The following is a 21,853-nucleotide window of genomic DNA, read 5'->3' as shown; positions in this document are numbered from 1 at the left end:
AACCGGTTCGCTGATCTCATAAAATTCCGTGAGACGGTTCTATAGAACCGGGGCGAACCGGCTGAATCCCACTACTGCCTACATCCAACTCCACGTGAACTGTTTTTCAACTTTCAACACGGCGCTCCCAGAGGTCATTCATTCATTGCATACTTGATTGAATGAATCAAATCCTGCCTTTCTGCGGAAATTCGTTCGTTCACACAAAATTGACGATTTAGTTAAAGAAGTGGAACTGGAGAATGTGAATCCCGCATATATATGTCATTGTTAGAGATCGTTTTTATGGGGGACAGGAGTTGTTATATTTACATTATATGTTACATTATAGTTGCAAGATTTGTCCCGACTCAGGATGGCCTTCAGGCCACAATAGAGAATGTCACGTTCATTCTACTGAATTTAATATATATACACGAATATAGCGAAACAAGCACGAACGCGTTGCCATCAAAAGATGGATGCGACGTTGACCCAAATAAAGAGTTCAAAAACGAAATCCCATGAAGGCCTATTTCCAACAATGTGGTAAAATATTTCATTACGCAAAATACGTTGTGCAAGACTTCGAAGTTACTTTTCTATTCTTTTCAAATTTCCCTTATACAATAAAATTTGACTAAACGCTATTCAATTGCAGACTTGATATCAGCAATATTTTTCAATATTGCATTTCAGAATCTCAGTAAAATGCGACAGAATTTACTTGATGATTTCAGTAACTCAAGAAATACATTTACGAATTAAATTCAAATCTTATACGCAAATGAATGCATGTATGTCTCAATGCATGTCATCTCAATTTTGCTTTGATTGATTGCCACCAACTATATCTTCTGTTTATTAATTATAACTCAGATGGTCAGCATTTTACGCTTCTTTTGATATATATGAACTTGTTAACCTAGGGCCCTGTAGGAGTTAAGTAATATATATGAATTATATTTACAACTAATTTCACGTTTTTTTTTTTTCATATAATTTAGCGCAAATTAAATTCAGATGGACAACCTGTAATTCTAAAGAAGTAAAACATTGCGACGTTGAATGGCTACACTGGTAAGCACTTCGCCAGATCTATAATCTGTCCATAATAATAACTTTGGTATAAGGTCAGTTAGAGTGCGATTTATATCCACTGTCGGACTTCGAAAAACATGTATAGCTATTTCTGATTTATAAAGTACCGGTATATATAGGTAAGTTTTATAAAATTCTTATGTACCGTACGTTTTTAGTTGAGTGTTCAACCCGCGATAGTCTAAGACGGTTTCGACCACCGTAAATTTCATACACTTCTTTTAGGTTTGGCCTTTCATTGATTTCAACCGCCCACCTTCCCTTGAAGAAAAGGAGACATTTCTTTTAGGGCGTTTCCATGAGTTTTTTCATGTGCCATGTTTATTACTAAAAACGAAAAGCATGACAGTCCAACAATTAAATAAATCACAGTCAGTTACCTTTACAACAATGTAGGTAAGCATCGCAAATGGTATAAAGTGAAGGCCCAGGCAAATGGTAATAAATGGAACATTATAGGCTGCATTGATAGGTGCGCCTCTGATTTGCACGAGTCTACATCTGTAATTAGTGAGTTAAAAAACTTGGCAGAGGTCAAAGGAATTTTTCTTCTAAAATAGAAGTTGGGGGAATATTTTCGTTGGACTGCTAATGTGATTTTCATTTGATGTCTATACACAACCAATTAAATCATGTGCATGCACATAGTCACATGCAATATGTCAACACACCTACAGGACTATTTCATTGTAAAAAATCTAGTATTATACACTCGTCAACAAAACCTGGCCATGTTGCTGTGGCCTCGGAACAGTTCTCCAAGTTCACATGTTCAGTGGCTCAACACAAACAGTGAAACAGACATAGTGCGTACACAGAGTATTAGTGGGCTATAAAACAAGACCCTTACGGTCATCATCAACACATTATCATCTAGCAATGAGCTATTATATACTTTCTTTCACCATCGCATCAAGTCCACACATCTGAAACAAATAAACTGTCAAACAATTCTATTCATACACCCGGCATGGACAAATAACGGAACGAGATGCCGTGGTTAGCCAATGATTAAGCCGCCTTATCAGATTTACTCTAACCCGGGATAAATATGAAAAATCCTATTCATTGTTTATTTTAAATCTTAAAGTACCGGTACTGAGGCCCATACCATAAAAATACAAGAGTTGACGTTGCCAACCTGTGAGACTTCATATTTACAAGCGAAAGATTAATAATACCTACCGGTACATGATTAATAACAACATGATTGGTCACAGAATACCCATTTTAGTATACCTCTAACACAGTGCAATCATATAAAAATAAATTTTCATCAAGTCTAAGAAAAATGTGAAAATAAATATGCAATATGAATCAAATCAAATGATTGAGCTTCTTAAAAAACACAAGTGTGATTAAATTAACGAAAAAGTGGAGATGGTACCAGTTTTTTTTTGAGGTTTCTAGGTGTGACCACTATCTTGGAATATCTGCCCAAATGCATTTTCGTGGAAGCGGGCCTCAAAACTATGTTATAAGGGTTTCAAATTTGAAATTAGTTTTAAATATATAAATTCAACTTGAAACTTTTAAATTAATAATATAAATTTATAAAAATTCTGCTGAAAAGGATAGATTTTATTATTAGTATGAAGTATTAGAAAATAATAAACGTTAAAAAATAATTAAATGGTTAGAAGCTGGAGCAGGGGTGTGCAACATTTTTTATCGGCGTCATATAACCAACTTCAGTTATCTAAACAAGCCAAACAAAAAATCTAGCTGGAAAGGCAAGAGAAAAGAATGCGGCTATCGCTTAGCCTTTCAGAAATAAATGCACTTTTCAAATTGCAACAAGAACAAAAGTTACTATATATTTTATATATGTGAGCACATTTTCAATCATTAACTGTGTGATTAGGATTTATGCTTGAGGGTCACACTAAATGACTTTGCGGGCCAGGTTGTGTGGCCACGAACCGCCTGTTGCAGACCGCTGAGCTAGAGGTACTAAAATTTCTGGTATAGTTCCACCAGCCCTGAATGGCACAATGTCATCATGCCAAGCTTGTGGTATTTACTTGAAACAGACATTCCCCATTTCAATCAAAATGACGAGCAACTCACAGACTAGAAGGTATCCATCGGGAGCCAGCCATTACTCCAATGTGGATGACGAGCTATTCAGGTGCCACAAACAATGTTACATTGCATGTTTTTTCCAATCACACTGTAAAAACCAGCATCCTGATACAGAGTATGCCCATCAAATGATCGCTCAGTCTGAGTAAGTGTGTTCTGGTTTTAGCATTATTTATTGTGTATATGAAATGAAGCATTTGTAAAGGAGTAGAATCCATCCACACTTTTTGCATCGCAACCTGAGCCATTGCAGATGCTTTCGTCTGACATTTCGAAAACAGCAACCTCATCAAAGGCATTAGTGTTATTCATATTTGGCATGGGGCTGGCCAAATATCTTTGGTTGCTCGTTGGAAATTTCGGAAATGAAACAGACGATTGACAACTGATACCACCTTTTTCAGATACACAGTCTTCCACTATTATTCTTGCTTTTCTGGGATGGAAGTAATCCATTTCTATTTCACCATCAAGATAGATAGGTTTTCTGTTGAAAAAATATAAATAAATTTCTATATTTTCAAATACTATTGTGAAAAGCAAATGCCGGAGATGGTTTCTCTTGGTTACCTCACTCCACAGTGAGGAAGTATCTTATAAATAAAATTGGGTCATTACTTTTTTAAAAAGCAGCATAGAAGTATGCTAAATTTGCACTAATACAAAACCTGATACATGGATGTTCATCTTTAAAATAAATGACATACAATTCGCAAAACTATAAAATCAACTGAATTTTACTTCACTTCTACACATTACGGATAATTATGTGGTATGTTGTTAGAATGCACACAGAACTCAAGAGTAATTGAATGTGTATGAACTTATCAACAAAAAAATAACGCAAGTTTTAAAAACATGCCATTTGTATTAATGCTGCTCTGGAACTTACCTGCTAGGACCAAATGTCTTGTTTACAAATATATCAGGAATGAAGTACATTAGACGTTTTTTACGCAATGCAAAATATGCCACACAAGAAAACAAGATAAAAACTGAGATGAAGATGGGCAGTAAAACATATGCCACACTGCTTTGTTTCCTTCTTTTAACAGATTTCAGTCTGTCTGGAGTTGGGTTTCGTGGAGTTATGCTCAAATGAGTGACGATGAACTCTGGGAGCATTTCAGAAAAGAATTCCTGAGCTACCTGTCCCCTACTCCAGTCAAATATTGAGGATTGGAAGGTGGAATTGAATTTATCCAAACTTGTATTGTACATACTCCACACCGCTTCAATAGAATGGCTGATGCTTCGCTTCTTTCTCGGTTGTGGTGATACTTCATACTCCAGAAGGTTTATATCTAAAAGAACTGTTGAATGATCCCTTTTTTGAAGGTAGGATACCAATTTTTGTGCAAATAGTATAGGGCTGTAAATTTGTATCACATCATTTATATTGTTCTTCACATCCATGTGTGTGTTAATTTCATAATTTGTCTGCGTTATAGAACTCATGGGATACACTGAAACATGAAGCATGATTGGTGCAAGAGTAATAATCTTATCATCAAAAGTCAATATAAAAGTAGATATCTGATTTATCTTAGTTCGATTTCTCGCAACTGGCAATCCACATACGGTTCCAAATGTTGGGCATGAAGAAACAAGCCATGCCTCTGATATTAATCCAGGATCTGATGAATGAACTTTTTCAATCATAGTAAGATTGACAATGATTTGCAAATCATTATTACGCTTCAATACTTCTGACCATAACACTGGTAACTTATATTCAAACCACTTTCCAGAAATAGCAGATGAGACATATGTTTCTGGATCTGTGAAGGAAAAACGTTTGCAGATAACAATGTTGCATACAAACCAAACCCACAATTCACTATAAATTTCACCCACATTTGACGTGTATAAGAATTAATGCAAAGATAGAATATCTAGAGCAATTGTTATAAATTGGTTTTTGGCTACCAAGAAATTTAGGAATCAAACACATTCCTAATGAGAATCGCAGATTGATGCATCATTTTTTCCAGGGACCTATTTCAAAATGGAAATGTTTTATTACATTACTAACCTAAATTTTCAGATGATTCATGCTTCTTTGGTGCACCATTTGGAACTGGAGTAAATACAGAAGACACTGAAGTGATGTATACTTCAGAATACTTGGGAATATCTGTGTAAACAAAAAAATTACCACAACGTAACTAGATCATGAGTCATAATTTCAAATATGAAAATTCAAAATGATACAAACATACACATTAGAATACAATGTGTGATAACAGAATTTATCCATGTTTCAGCCTATATTACGTAAATCAAGCTTGACAATAGTGTAGTGTTTACCTAATGTTGATGAAGTGTCCGTAGCTATTGACAGAACATTTATACCTCCATCCTTGTTTATGAAATCATTGATGGTAGTACCTGTTCTTACCATCTTCTCCACACTTGTAGTAGCAGTTGATAATTTGTTTAATTTTGAATCCAATGTAGTTTTTGTTGAAACAGTTTCGGGTATATAGTTTAGTGTTGGCCTTGATGACATGAGGTCATAATGCAACCTAGAGTCAGTAGACTCTTTCTCAGTGATTGAGACATATGTTTCTGTATCTGTGAAGGAAAAACATTGACAGATAACAATGTTGCATACAAACTGATGGGACGAGATTCGGATCTGGACTTGGATTTGAGTCAAAACCACACATTTTTTAGACTCCAATTCGATTTCGAGTCCATGCCGAGTCTCTTCAATCAATTATGCTCTTCTTTATTATTGACGCATACGTTGTGTAACTCTGTTATAAAATTTTGTACAAACAATATCTACCGGGGTAGTTAAAATTACGTAATCGTTTAACATAAGATCTCAAAAAACACATGTGTATCACCACTCACCAGGTCTTATTACAAAAATTTCACCCTTTTCCTTGCTAACGAGTACACAGAGAAGCCTTATCAGACTATATTAATTTAATATTATATACATTAGTCTCGAGCGATGTGCTAATAAATCACAAAGAAACTAAAAAGATCTCTTGCTTATTAATGTACCTGAGTTTTCGGTTCGCGCAGAAATAAAACATGCTCTAACACTAGTAGGTATCAGCTCATGTCTGAGGAACGGGCACATTTATATTGATTTATTATAATACAAAACATGAATGGAATCAATGCAAGGGATCATTTTATCTATAGCTTCTTTGAATCAAGTACACTACATACAATTGTTCAGCTGAAAAACGAAAGTAAAGCTTTACCTTAACCTAATGATCTCGGGTGTCCCTGGGTCATTTTGACACCCCTCTATAATTTTTTTAATATTTCACCAACCAAAAATGCCAAAAACATCATTAATGTGTCCTTGAAAAGCTTATTTTCGTCGCTTTCCACTAAAACGCGCCCAAATTACGTAGCGCAAATGTGTACGGCCGTACGCCGATAAGAAGAGAGAAATTTCAAAAAATTTCGAGAAAAAGTTTCTCACTTTTAACGCTGTGGTCGACACGTGATTGATATGCGAGAGAAAGAGTTCTCTTTTAGAAGAGCTTTACGTCACCTTCAAAATAAAACAAGACTGGGATTTGTAAGTGAAGTGATATTCGTTTTATCGAAGAGCATTTGATCGCGTGCTGTCTGGTATCTTTCTTTGTTTATTATGAGCCGGAGAACGTTGCTCGCGCGTTTAAAATACTTCGTTTTCAACTAACAACAGATTCTTTGTTTATTTTTAAGCTTTGAGATACTTATTACTTATACAAATAAAATTGACCTTGTTGCAAAATAAAAATTATACATAAAAAAATATGATGACGTCACCGTAATTAAGAACACTCGGATCAAGCATGGATAATTTAAACTCGAACATTTTGAGTTTTGAAATTGGTTTTGTTCACATGCAGACCACTATGAAATACTATTGACCTCCCAAAATACATTTAATTTAGCCATAATCCCAAATTATGACACAGATTAGCCATTCATGAGCAGGCCGATCCTATTGGGTTTTAAACTGAAAAATTTAGCGCAGAGCAAATTTAATCACCAACTCAAGAGCAAAACAACTCTATAATGAATGGCTATAGAATCTTTACATGAAATATTAAGGTGTTAGCAACTGTATGACATTGTATGGTCGAGTGGCAACTCTCTAACATTTGCGCAAGTGACATTGTACAGTCAACGGCAAACATTTTCTGCAATTACGGGGGCGTATCTTAGTCAAAACTAGGTTTCTTCATATTGTCAGGTACGAATTTCAACTTTTAGCTCCAGCTGGTCACGTACCGTGACATCATGAGGGCAGTGTTGAATAGACGCTTGAAATTAATAATGGAAGTCGGTAGACAAAGAGCCAGCTTACAACAAAAGCTAACATTGCCCGCCATTTGCCTTTATATTGTGGCCAAAAAAAAGAAATGTACTCTTAAAAGAGTTCCACAGCTACATACAGATACGTGATGTCATGGCAGGGACGCAGCGAAGATTTCTTTAAAGAGGGGGTGGGGGTACAGTAAAATTAAAACATTGCGCCAAAAGTTCAATTCACGGCGTCGTAAGGCGTTTAAATAACCAAAAATTGTGTGTCATTCACAGCGAAAGTCTGTTATAAGTCACTATAATAGTTGGCAATTCTTTATTAATAAGAGACTATTGAGATAATATGAATAATTTTATTTATCACTTAATTCTGATCATCATTTACCAATAATCAGCATGGACGTAAAACGAGTAAGGTAAATATCTCAGTTATCACGGAGATGAGCGTCATTATCAGCGCTGACTTAAAAAGATACCATATTGGTTGGGGTTACGACACATCCCATTCGTAATTTCACATAAATTTGACGTGTATAGAAATTAATGCAAGGATAGAAAATCAGAAGCAATTGTTATAAATTGTCTCTTTGGCTACCAAGAAATTTGGGAATCAAACACCTTCTTATGCGAATCGCAGATTGATGTCTCATTTTTTCCAGGGAACTGTTTTAAAATGGAAATGTTTTATTACTAACCTGGATTTTCAGATGATTCATGCTTTTTTGGCACACCATTTGGAACCGGAGTAAATACAGAAGACACTGAGGTGACATATGCCTTAGAATACTTGGGAATATCTGTGTAAACACGAAAAGTTAACATAACATAACTACCGTAGTTCATGCATCCTAATTTCAAATTCCGTCATCTCAAAATGATACAAATATATTATACATCAGAATACAATTTGTAACAGCAAAATTTATCCGACAATGTATTAAATGTCAGTTTAGGTGTATGAAGGAAGATTCAGCAAAATTAGGAAGACGTCTCAGGTCTCACCTATTCGGGTAATTATGTCTTGAAGTGGATTAAGTTTCAGCCTATATAACGTAAATGAAGCTTGACTATAGTGTCTAGTATGTTTACCTAACGTTAATGAAGTGTCCGTAGCAGTTGACATAACATTTATACTTTCATCCATGTTTATGAAATCATTGCTGGTAGTATCTGTTCTTGCCATCTTCTCCACACTAGCAGTAGCAGTTGGTAATTTGTTTAATTTTGAATCCAATGTAGTTTCTGTTGCAACAGTTCCGCGTATATAGTTTAGTATTGGCCTTGATGACATGAGGTCATAATGCAACCTAGAGTCAGTAGACTCTTCCTCAGTGATTTCATTATCAAAATACTGGACAATAGTGTTGTCAGATTGAATCGAGAAGGGTGAAATGGCACTACTACTACTTGGCCAAGCATATGTGGTATCAGAATTGTTAAATTGAGTGATATCATCAGCTATTGTCACTGTGGTTAACATACTTAAATTTGTACTCTGTGTAAAGCTTGTGGTGTCTTGCTCGAGACCAGAAGCAGCGTCCTCATTTCCCGTAGTAAAATTGGTAAATAATGGCTTTGAGATCGAAACCAATGGAATTATTTTATTTGTTGATGTAATATCCTCAACAATCTCAGCAGAAGAATGATTGTCTTGTCTAAGAGCAGGTTCATAACTACTGCCACCTGTATCATTAAGCTGCTGTGTATAGTCATATTGTTCAATCAATTTGCTAGCGTTAATCTTTTCAATGTTATGTGACTGCTGAACAACGACTTCTGGTGCCACTGTGACATCAATTAAATATAATGGAGTTGTACCTTTCGGATCAGTATGCATGACTTGATCAGTCCAAGATGTAGTATTCGGTTTTGTTGTGCTGATAGATGTGCGAGACAATAGGTCCTGGGTAGTTTGTGGTAAAATGATAGAATCATTGGAAATTGACCTATTTTGACTCGCACTGGAGAATTTGGTTGAACCGCTTTCATCTTCATTGACATCAACTGCAACCGATAGTGGTACCAAAGTTGTTACATGGTTGCTTGACAGATTCACTGCCATTTCCTCATTCCATTTTGTACTAATCTCCAGCAAACTCTCTTGATTATTCCCGTTGGATATGTTGGAAAACTCTGTAGGATTTGGCAGAGTGGTTGAATTGGAACTAGTGTGGTCATATTGTGACGAAGGAGTATTTGTCAAAAATCCAGAGCCAACCTGCTCACCAATTGACAAATCATTCTGGAATTTTATAGTGGTAGGCTCTGATATTGGGTTATTAATACCTGAATTCCTTGTCACTAGTGGCCTGAGAATCACTGTGGGGTTTCCCAAAACATGGTTATGCTCTGTTGAAATCTTGCTAGAATAATTTCCTGAAAAGCTGGTAGTGCCTGTATTCTGGAATTCTGTGTCTGAAGTATCTTCAACATCTAAAGATGTTGTTGATCGTACAGAGATAGTGGATGCAGATTGCTGAACTGTGTGTACAAATTTGTATGTTGATAACATGTCATGGTAATTTTGTTCTATGTCTTCATATTGGTCTATGCTTTGTTTATTATCATTATTTGATTGAACAAAATTTGTGGTTTCACTGGTATCCATGACCGAAAGTGGTTGTTGGGTTCTCAAAGTAAGAGCATCACTGTTTAATGAATTTGAAGTGGTGGCACTTGAAACACTTCTAAAAGAAGCTGTTACATCATTGAATGAAGTGGTAACTGAGAAATGTGTATCAATAACACCATCAAATGTATCATCATTGGCAATTGCAATGATCTTTGTATCAATTTCTGATACACTATTAGTTACAGGTGTTATTGTTGATCTTTTAACATCTTCATGCTCAATTTGTCCAATCACTTTTTTCGAATCTTCCTGCGCATAATTAGCATCGTGAATTTCAGTCATCAGTTTACCAAACGAAATTGGTAAATCTTTTAAGACAACACCATAAATTTTGAATACTAACTCCTTGAGAGCTTGCAAATCCTTCACCAATTCAGCTGATAAAGTTGTAGTTGGTTCACTAGTGTGTTCCAATGAAAACGGAACACCTCCGGATCCCTCCAAATCTGCTTCACCTGATGAGACCGAATTGCCATATAGAGGAAAATAAATCGAGTTGTCATCCAAAGTGACTGCTTTGGTTGCTTCTTTTGTAGGCCTATTGAGTTTTTTGGCAGGAGTTGAAGTTGAAAACATTTCTGGGTATATCTTTCTCAATGTTTCATAATATCTTTTTTCGTCACTCATACTTGGGGTTGGATGCTCTGTGGTAATCATGTAATGATCATGTTGTGAATCGAAAATAGTAGCAGCAAAAGATATTGGACTGGTGATTGATGACAAAATTGTAGAACTGTATTTAGATGACTGCGAAGTTGGTGTTGCAAGGTTCGAAGGTTTGATAATCGAGGACAAAGTTGTATATGGGGCGTTTGCGGTAGCATATTTGAGCAAGGACTCTGATTGCATGGAGGAGACCATGGTCGTTTCAGACTTGGTTGTCGATTGCATTTGATCCATGGCTGCTGACTCTGGAACAGATGCTGAGTTGAGCAATGTTGGAAAAGTTGCAGTATTCTTGGAAATATATTCTGTAGAAAAAAATTTTGTGCCTATTTTGGAATATCCTGAATCTTTTTTCTTATGCAGTGATGTAGCCTCAATAATGTTTGCTTCTTCAGGCTCATATACAGGAATTGTTCTCAACACCTTAAATCCTGTCCCCAACAAATACATGTCATACTCAATAACAAGACCCAATACTTGCCATGACCTGATCGGAAACCCAATATATTTTGAAATTTCATTGTTCATGAGATTTTCATCTAGACTTCTGGCATACTCAACCCAAGTGTGAAGATTACGGCTCTCATCTGTCAAAGCACATTTATGGATATCTTGCAGTGGCCAGCTTGCAGCCAAATTAGGAGAGCAGAATTTATTATACGGACCAGCACTCTCAGTGGTCATTTCAGTAATCTTATCCAGTGATAACTTGCAATATTTCCATGAAGTTTTGAGATTTTTTTGCTTGCAAGTGTCATACCTTATTTCATGATTCTCCGAGTCAAAACCCCAAACATAACCACATTTTCCCCTACTGCCATTAGCACCTCGAATATAATATGCACACTCTTGCATTGATTCAGGTAGTCCATTGTCAGCAATTTTGTTATCAACAAACATATGACCCTTGGAAGTGTTAGTATATGATTCCAGCTTTTCTTTAATTTGTTGGATTACATGAAGTGGAGATGTATGAAGATATCTGGTAGGAATTCGGAAATGCACCACAACAAAAAGAGTTGTACAAGTCTTCTGGCTCTCTCTACTGTGTTTCGAATATTCAGACAAAGGGTCAACGCTATTTTTCAGCAGCATATGGAATGTAAACATGACAAACAGTATTCCAATAACAACATATATAAATTTCCATTTTCTTCGCTTTATGTAATAGTAGATTGTAGCTCTCATTCCTTTCTGCAATAACAAAAAAAACGCATTTGAAATTATTTTTATCCATCAAATGTCAACATAACCTAGGTAGATAACTTTATAAGGTTTATAATAAATTTATAATAAAGCAAGCAAAGCTCGTATTACGGTTGTATTAACAAAACAAGCCAGTTTGTTAATCTGAGAGCACACTAGCAGACAGGTCCTTGTTTAATTCAGTCCGTCGTCATCTTTCTACCATGATTCAATACAGTATTTTTTACTTAGCAGTGAATCACTGATATAGTATTAGTGCAGGGCTTATTAACTATGTGGTAGTCCAGATGGACCCCAGCGTGAATACAGGGGGAGGGGTCCACAGATAATTATAAAAATAAAGTGATAATTAGGCTATATTAATCAAAGGAGTAAACTTTTTATTAAATATGTTGTTGGATAAACTGAAATAAACGAAACAGTACCTGTTAGATTAGTAAGGATGCATTTGAACGATAATGCAGAAATGATGCTCCATATGTGTGACTTGACCCCACAGATCTCAATGCTTGTGAATAACAAGCAGCCATAAGATTTTCACTGAAACTGACCCAATCTATGCGAGTTGTCTCCGGGTTCTGAATTAAAAAGGGAAATAATAAAATAATTGAATAATCTATCAGAACTATACTAATTAGAGTGCTTTGATAATGGAATATTTAAAATTGGAATCGAAATGAATATGTAAACTTAGTACCAGAACAAAATGAAATGTTCAAACTCGACAAGCAAGGCCCACATGCATACCTTCCTGGCAGTCCAAAATTGAATACAGTAATAATACTGAGTAGGCTACACTAAAATTAAATACTTCTATTAAGACAAGTGATTTAACTTCGATATCTGCAATAAATACTATTTGGAGGTCCATACGACTTTGAATAAAAATTTAGGTGTCCATAGTGAACAAAAAGGATGGGAAGCCCTTAATTAGCGTTTCAGTTCATTAATCACATGAAGAGATTTAAAAACTTGAAAAGAACAATTTAGCACAGCTATAACTAAAAGCTAATAAACTTATCAACCACTTGCAACTTGATAAACTGAATAACTCAATATTTATTTCCAAGTCTATTTTGACGCAACAGTTCCCAAAAAATGTTTTGCATGCAGACAAATTTGCTAATGCATAATTCAACACAGTCACAGAAACAACATAGTAGAGTCTTCTGTTTTGAACTCAGTTGCTAGGAGACAATCATTAAACAAAACACCCACTATAATAGTTTATGCATAATCTTACCTGATTTACGTATGTCAGTATCTTCCAAGACCAGATGCTAGAGTTCTGCGTGAGGATTATATTTGTATAAAGTGGGTATATGCAAAATGAGATCATTCATTCAAAAAATAAGATCTAACAAGTTAATACCATAACAGCCTACTTATTTTACTCTGAAAATGAAAAATATATAACTAAATATGACTTTTGGATAACAAAATAGTATTTGGCTTAAAATAACACAAAATTTTTACAAGTTCGATAGGCTATATCAGATTTCATTTAGTTTGAAAACTTGCTCGGAATTTGTTACGTAAGTTGATCACATCATCTTCTGTCACAATAGAAGCATTAGTTCTTCTGAAGCCAGATATTACTTTATTTTCTGAATCTTCTTTGGAAGCAGTTTCTGATCTTGCGGCTTGGCAATGTCGTATAGAATGTACATATATAGCAACAAGTGCTCCACCCATCATCACTGATACCGTAAGCCTGATGATAGTGCCAACTGGAAAAGGCAAAGGAGGATTTGTAACATATACCTGGAATTCATCTTTTAATTTGCAATATGAGAAACCATTGGCTAAAACAATTCTAAAATGAAACAACCCTGTTCCCAGAAACTTTATAGTTAAAGTAGTTGAGTTGAAAAGTTGATTGTTAGTACCATGTGATGCAAATTCAGAAACTGTATCATAAAAACTCTTGTCTGAGTGATTAGATTGTTGATAGCAAATAGGATTCGATTCGGGTCCCATGCATAATCGGTTTCCGCCATCTGTAACATAGAAAACATCACTTGTGCGGCCATTAATTTCTTCCAAGTAAACTAGGTATTCAGATGGAGAGAAAACTTCCTTCACTTCATCTATATCATTTTCAAGTTTTATATGGAGATGATATTCTGTATCATATTTCACTTTATAAACTCTCTCTCTGCAATTTGCATATTCTTGCAATGATGAAAATTTCATAGCAGAGTTGCATAGACATCCATTGTTGGACCATTCACCTTTGCAATATTCTGATATCATATGTTTACCGGCAAATCCATAGTTCAATAAACGTGTATTTTCTACATAAGAAGGATCAAAATTATATATATTTTTTGAAAGAGGAATCGAAATGCCAATTGCTGATGGTGGTCGATAATTTTTATCAAGAACTCTGGTATCTTCAAATGGTTTTGATAAGTTAACATAATCATCAATGGATAATAAACTTTCATAGGGTACAAACGATGAGTAATCAAAAACAACTTGCTTCTGCAAAGGACATGTGCTTATGATATGAATGGTATGTGACATGAGACGGCAAGCAGAATCTGTATCACGCAAAAATATTGTCACTGCACTTATACCTTCACTGTGCATAACATTTTGAACTGTTACTGATACTTGTTGGTTGAATAATGTCAGGTTTCGTATTTCAATTTTGCTATGGAGAATCTGGGGATTTGTTATCACTGTTTCTAAAGTGGGAAATCTTGTAGAATTGGAATATAAATTAGGTTCATGAACCGCATTCATTTCAATATGAAATTTTGCTCCTACATCGAGAAAAACAACAGACTTCAGTAGATTTTTCCCGCTCAAAATTAAAGAAGATGTGCATTGCTTCTTATTCCTGATTTGTATCTCTTGAATGCTCAAAACCGGAAGATTACCAATATTTTCTGTAAATATTTTTAAAGCAAAAAGTACACCATTGTTATTGAAAATTAGTTTGGTAATTCCGTGCATATTTGATTGCAATTCATGGACATCTGTAAATCCAACTTGAGTTACCAAAATTCTACCAGAGTTAAATAGAAAAGCAATAGATTTCAACCATTCATGCTTAACAGCTTGTACCAGAAGTTCATCCCTTTTCAGATCTTTCAATTTCAAATAAGTTATACCTCCATCAACAGAATACAAAAGTGCGAATTTTCCTACCATATAGATGAAATGATTTGACAAGGATATTATTTGATAAGGAATAAAATTCCCGAGTGAAAATATTAAAGGTCTTATTTTGTTTTTCTCAATATCAGAAATTGGGTAGGTGACAGAATATGATGATGACACATTGTCTGTCACACGGTATTGACCAGTGACAATCATCTGAGTATGAATATTAAAATGTATAGCTCCAAGCTTCATACTATTAAGCAAGAAGCTTTTTTCAACAAGTTCCCAAGTCTTGAATGGCTTCACCAGCTTCATGAGCATACTTGTCTGTTCACTCTTAAGCATGATGCTCAAGACAATTCCATCACCAGGTATTGATAAAGGGTCCAGATGTGCACAGACCGGTGAATATATCAATTTGGTTTTTTCCCATAAGACATCAATATCAGACAACTCAGGTAAATTTGATTTTTCAAAAGCTGTCATGCATTTGCCATTAGGTTGAATAACACACTCTGAATCTAATAATGAACTAGAGAAAATACCCCCAGAGGAGACAAGGTACAATCTGTTGAATGCAAATACAGCATCGTAGATCTTCATAAATTTTGCACAATACCCTCCAATTCCTTGCATGTGACAAGTTGCGTCATACCACAGAATGTTGTTTTCATCTTTGAAATTATTCCATGACACAGCAACAAATATATTTGATGATGATGAAATAATCACAAGACCAGAACCAGGTTGGCACGGCAATGTAGCAAACACTATTTGCGGTCCAGTTATTGTTATGCTATTACTCTTTAATGGTGTTCCCCAGGAAAAACGAAACATGCTGTCTGTTTCAAGATATGATACTGTGAAGTGATTCCAAAGATGATTCTCCAAAACCGGACTATGAAATACTGTAATAACATTCCATTTCAAGTTCGAATAAGAGTAAGTAATTGGCAATATTTTATCATCATATTCATGAAATAAATCTTTGAACGAAATAGGTAATTGGTATATGGTTGAATTGGATGATTCTCCTCCCCAATTATATATCTTTCGAAATGTAGAATTGACTATGGTAGTTTTCAAATAACTAACAGTCCACAATTCTGAAGTATTGAGATCCTGTAATTTACATATTATTGTAAAGTTTTCGTGATGTTGAAGGAATTGACCATGTTCATCACTGCCATTGATTCCACATGAAAGCCATGGCTTAGCTGAGGAGCATGATAAAATACCTTGGAAAAACAGGAATACAAAGAGAGCTCCTAAGCAATGACGCTTGTTATGGACACATTCAATATTGAGCATAGTCCACATTACTCTGCCTCAATGCTCGATTTAAAACTAATCACTACATCTTGTCATAATGCATTTAAAGTTTATGGGATTACTCATGTGTTTCTTGTCCCCTGTATAAAATACAAATTATGAAATCACATTTTTTTGATAATAGAATATAACCAAATATACATAAGAAAACGAGCAATCATAAAGTATATTGGTTTTCATATGTTTATCCATTCCATTGATAATCTGATAATGAGTGTTGATATCATGTCGGAATACAGCTTATCAATTTTTATTACAGTAAATTAAAATATGTGAAGAAAAATTTAAACCTATCAGATATTATTTTAATATATACTAGATTCATAATTTATAATGCAATTTCTGTATTTTTCAAGTTTTAATTAATACAATTCAGCAATTAGGCGATTTTCTGTTTTTTCAATATTGAACTGATCGCTGTTCATATTTGTTTAATAACGATGTGGTAATCAGGGAGACTTCCTTTAAATATAATGAAGCTTCTTTGTAGCCAAATGTTATATCTGCTAATTTTAAGTAAAAACGGGTCTTACTACTTGCTGAATATAGCGCGAAACAGCACGGAAGAGAGGGAAACAGCGCAGTAGAGAGAGGGAAACAGCACAGAAGAGAGAGAAAAATCTTTTTTTTACATTACTTATTAGCGTCTGTGAAATTTTGATGGGAAACAGTATACAGTAGTACGGAATGATCACGAGTTTATATCAGTAATCCTCAACATTTTTAAATAACCTAACATGACGCACCTTAACCTGGTACACATACTGTGTTCTGGTTGTGCGCCATCTTGGTGCACATACTTCTGGAGCTCTAAATTTTTTTGATTTTACTTATTGGTGTGCTCCTATTGCGTCATGTTAGGTTAATTAAAGATTTCGAAGATTACTAATACCGGTATAAACTTGTGATCATTCCCTACTACTGTATACTGTTTCCCATCAAATTGTTTAAAATTTCATGGTTGCTAATAAATAATGAAAGAAAATTGTTTTCCTCTTTTCTGCGCTGTATTCAGTAAGTAGTAGCCTAAGACCGAGTAAAAACACACTAATATTCAAATATCCTCTTGTAATATTGGAATGCAATAAATAGCTCAGGGCGAAATTCTCACAAGTCTGGCATTATTCAATTTTCTGATACTATTTTCAATAAGTCTGTAAATCAAAATATTCGCAATTTATAAATAGATGACTAACAAATTAAGGTTCTTTTTAACCTTATACGCACAATTCCTTTCTGGCAATATTTCTTATTCTTCGCTTTGTTTTTACTGGGAAATATTCCGCATTAGCATGTAATTACTTAATTAAAAGTTTTCATATAGCCTAGCCTAGTTTGTCAGAATATTATTGTGAACATTTTATTATTTTTCTTTTATATTTATTATTATATTGTATTTTCGTATGCAATATCTAAATTACAATTGCGTAGACAATTAATCTGCCCCAACCAGCCACAGAAATTAATGTCTACATCACTATGTTGGGTTTTCTTATGTCATACTTCTCGTATAAAATTTACATAGACTACTACTGTACTGCCGGTACTCCATTTTTGTGTCTACTTTCCTAAGAACTAATGGCTTCCAAGCACCGGTACGGTACCGGTAACTACGGTATCCCGTTGCTTGGCACGCTACTTCAGTTTCATCAGTGGTCATATGACTCAGCCTTATTTTGATGTATTTGTAATATTAAGTGGTGCGTATATAAATCAGATCGTAAATATATACTACTACGATCAGATGTCGCTAACAAACTATCTAATTCTGAATGAATAATAAGTAAAAAAACAATCGTATACAATATTAAAAGAAAAATATATAATCATACAATTTTACTGGGGAAGGAAGTCGCAGGGAATCGAAGATCAAGGTTCAATATCTAATTAAAAATATCGGGAATTGTGTTTGCGAGACTACCGTCATTGTCGGTGAGTTCCGCATGATTTTACCGAATTATACTGTATAATAAAATATACTACTGTACTAGAGATTGACTGTAGCATAATGGCTGTTCCTGTTGTCTGAATCAATTCGAATTTATTGTTGGGTTGTTTTCCCATGATTGTGTAATTTAGAGATACTTTTAACTGCTGTGAATCAATGTTTCTAGATTTTTAGTTTATTTTGCTTTATATTGGTTTTTGCATGACAAAAAATGAATATCTAAATCTTTTAAAAAATCCAATATTATTCTATACAGTACTAAATTTGAAGACAAAATTTATGCAAACATGTATTTCTAGCTCTAATCCTTGCTAAGTTGTTGTCCAATGTTGTATTCGACGAGGGAAGTAGCATTAAGATTGTGAGAATAAATAATCACATTCCCGTTTTTGGTTTGCACGAAGTCCCTATCTTCAGTATGATTCTTCCATTAAATATGAATTTCTTCTTCGGGTGTCGCTGCTCGATAACCACTTTTGGTTCCCCGCGACTTCCCTTCCCCAGTAAAATTGTGTACTATTTTCTTGTAATTTGTGCCTGTGCTATTTATTTATTTTTTACTGGTTGGAAAAAAATAAACTTGATTGATTGATCACCAAATCATTTACCTTTTCTATGGTATTAGCATGAAAACTATATGCTAAACCGTAAATATCTAGTATATATCCCTTTTAAAGTTAAATTACCGGTAATATTTTCCTGTAATTCTTTTACTACATTCCTTGCTTCTTCAAGACATTTCATCCAATTAATTTGACACTTATCAATATTCCCAAATGTCACATTCAATATTTCAATCAATTTTGTTTTAGATTTATTCAATTTCATGCATGTTAGGATAGGAGGATAGGATTTACATATTTATCCCGGGGGAGAGGAAAGCCGATAAAACGGCTTATCCATATGGCGTGCCACGGCCTCTCGTCCGGTTACCATTCCAATTCGGGTATGGGATTAGTTATATTGTTTGTTTTCGGAAGCATGGACTTGGTGGTGGAGGAAGCCGTAACCGACCAGCGGTTACGTGAACCACCCAACGACGGCGAGGAGTCCAGCAATCCTCTCGCACATAACCATCCCTGCATGGGATTCGAACCTACGAACCCACGCAGAGTAATCAGAGGTGCGGTGGCGAGCGTATTCCTAACGCTTAGCCCGTTGAGCCACACCGCCGCGCCTGTGTTGTTTTTTCATGCTTATTAGTTGCTTTCAATGCTCCTTTTAGAGAGTTTTCTTCAGCTAATGCAAGAGTCATATATATTATCAGAAAATCCAAAACTTTCTTATTCACCACTATTTCCAGGTACAAAAATTTCATGAATATTAGTTTTTTATTGGTTTATTAGAATATTAATTGGTTTATATATTGGAATTATGAATATAGTACATTCTAAGTGTTGCTCTTTCCTATGATATAAAATGTATCTATTTACTAATATTCTTGCTTCAGAACCTCCGTACAATGTCGGAATGAAACTTATAATTTTTTTTCAATTCCAAATCCCTTCAACACTTTATAAGTAATTCAAATCTACATAGTCAGAAGCTTTCATGAAGTCTAATGACAATAACACATTTTCCCCCAATTTTTTTCTTTCCTGTTTACATACATCACTAATAGTATTTCACTGATTCTTCTTCTTGGTATGGTAGTTTGATTTTTGACCATGATATTTGCTATTTTTGTCTTTACTAATTTTCTGATTGTTGTGCTTGTAGGTTTGGTTTTCAATTTTTCGAAAAAAAACTTTTCAATAGTCAATTTTCGTAATTTGTCATATTTTTCTGCGGTATTCTGGATCAGAAGTTTTCCTATCTTTTTGTTTTGTTGATTATTGACTTGACGTAAAATAAACTTTCTTTCAATTTCATTGAGACTCTCGAAGGGAAAAATTATAATGTTGTATAAATTTTCACATATCTGAATTCGTTTTCAGAAACTCATCTGAGGTCACCCATATTTCCGTGCGAAAAAAAAACAAGTAAGAAATCAATATCAAACATATGCATCGCAATGCATACATATGAATATGCAAACAAACATCGGCGAAAGCGCTTCACAAGCATATCACTGGAGGGGTCTCTTTTTTGTACGGATCAGAAGTACGATTTGCCTCGGATCAGTATTAAAGTAATACTTCATATCCGATCCTCAGCAGTAATACGCTTCGTGAGCATGCTGCTGTTGCAACAGTCATATAGGGCAGGGGTGTCAAACTCGTGGGTTTTCGCATTGCATTTTCGAAATTGTGCAAAGGGCCGCAAACAGTTTTCGATATATTTTAATAATGTTTACTTGAAACGTATTTTAGATAGGTGTAGTTTGTGACATATATTGTGATGCAATTAAACAAATAATAATAATAATAAAAAATAATAAAGTTTTGTTATTTTCTTAAATTTCGAATGCCATTTGCATATTAATTTTTGCATTTCACAATTTGCATTGTTGCAATTTACTGTATTTATTACAAATACATAAATTTTTATGTCAACTATCCAAAAAAATTTTGAACAAAGTTTTGATAAGGAAAGAATAATACATACACTGAAAATGACTTAATCCAAGATATAGACCTAAAATTTACAGAAATACTACAGAACAAACTCAATGTTTTTTTCATTACATATGTCCTGACGTTTGGCATCTCTTTTGTGCCACCAGCTTACTAATATCAGGCTGAAATGATTTCTCAGTACAACTCGAGTAATCGAGGTTACATTATCACCTGTTAATCTGGATCGTTGAGAATTTTTATTGCATGTATAATTGGTAAATGAATGTGATGTCACCGTATATTGCTAATTTATAGATTGTCTCTGACTCGTAAGTCACCCGTTCACCCTTCAGCTTCAACGCCCACGTGAATGAAGAAACTTTAAAAATCTCTGTATGTTTTTATTCGTAAATTTCCACAACACACAGAATACAAATCTTAAAACATTTATCCACACTAGCCTCCATTGACAGATATCGAGTCGTATTTATACATTGATCTTGAATCTAATTAAATACTGTAAACGCGAGCTCGTGATTCACGTTATAAACAGAAACTCCTATTATCTCAATAAGGGTAATTATGTACATCGTTCGGATTGGAACTTAGATATAACTATTTCAATCAGTGCCAAAGGTCTTGAAAATATAAATTTTAATTTGATAATGACTGGGTGGAACATGTTATGTTCTTAAAACTGGTGTAATTTGATTCCTACGAAAGTCTTTGTTCGAATTTTGGGAAAAATTAACTTTGTTTTGACGATTTCAACATGAAATGGGGTACATTTGGGGGTTAATTGCAATATTATCTCCCTCTCCAGATAATTGGAAATTTAAAGATTTGGCACCTCTAATAAATTGAAAATATATAGAAAAATACAATACACAATGCTAAAATTAATGATACAAGTAAAAAAACATTTACATGTATATGATCTACAATGAGACGAGACATTGAAATAAAGAAGAGGTTATAGAAAAGGGTAAAAGTTGTAAAGTAGAATTA

At 34.5% G+C, this 21,853-nt stretch overlaps 2 protein-coding genes across 4 annotated transcripts; both read right to left on the bottom strand.

The window, feature by feature from the left end:
- Positions 1-1,344: 1,344 nt before the first annotated feature.
- LOC120337212 (uncharacterized) lies at positions 1,345-13,338 on the bottom strand. 3 transcript variants are annotated; one of them, XM_039404933.2, is made up of 8 exons: positions 13,197-13,338; positions 12,379-12,531; positions 8,539-11,941; positions 8,145-8,246; positions 5,476-5,742; positions 5,201-5,302; positions 4,058-4,946; positions 1,345-3,652 (listed from the first exon to the last, which is right to left on the bottom strand). In XM_039404933.2, the coding sequence occupies exons 3-8, from the start codon at positions 11,933-11,935 to the stop codon at positions 3,334-3,336; spliced, it is 5,076 nt and encodes a 1,691-aa protein (XP_039260867.2). In that variant the 5' UTR covers positions 11,936-11,941; positions 12,379-12,531; positions 13,197-13,338; the 3' UTR covers positions 1,345-3,333. The 3 variants fall into 3 exon arrangements, with proteins under 3 accessions (XP_039260867.2, XP_039260868.2, XP_039260869.2); XM_039404934.2 differs by having other exon boundaries at positions 5,557-5,742; XM_039404935.2 differs by lacking the exon at positions 8,145-8,246.
- Positions 13,339-18,047, bottom strand: LOC120337213 (uncharacterized). Its single transcript, XM_039404936.2, has one exon. The coding sequence runs from the start codon at positions 16,385-16,387 to the stop codon at positions 13,454-13,456; it is 2,934 nt and encodes a 977-aa protein (XP_039260870.2). The 5' UTR covers positions 16,388-18,047; the 3' UTR covers positions 13,339-13,453.
- Between the last annotated feature and the right edge of the window lie 3,806 nt (positions 18,048-21,853).

This window comes from Styela clava, chromosome 10, assembly GCF_964204865.1.
Source record: "Styela clava chromosome 10, kaStyClav1.hap1.2, whole genome shotgun sequence".
In the NCBI taxonomy this organism is placed as follows: domain Eukaryota; kingdom Metazoa; phylum Chordata; class Ascidiacea; order Stolidobranchia; family Styelidae; genus Styela; species Styela clava.
The sequence above is the reverse complement of the archived record's forward strand: the minus strand, read 5'-3'. Positions and strand labels throughout refer to the sequence as shown.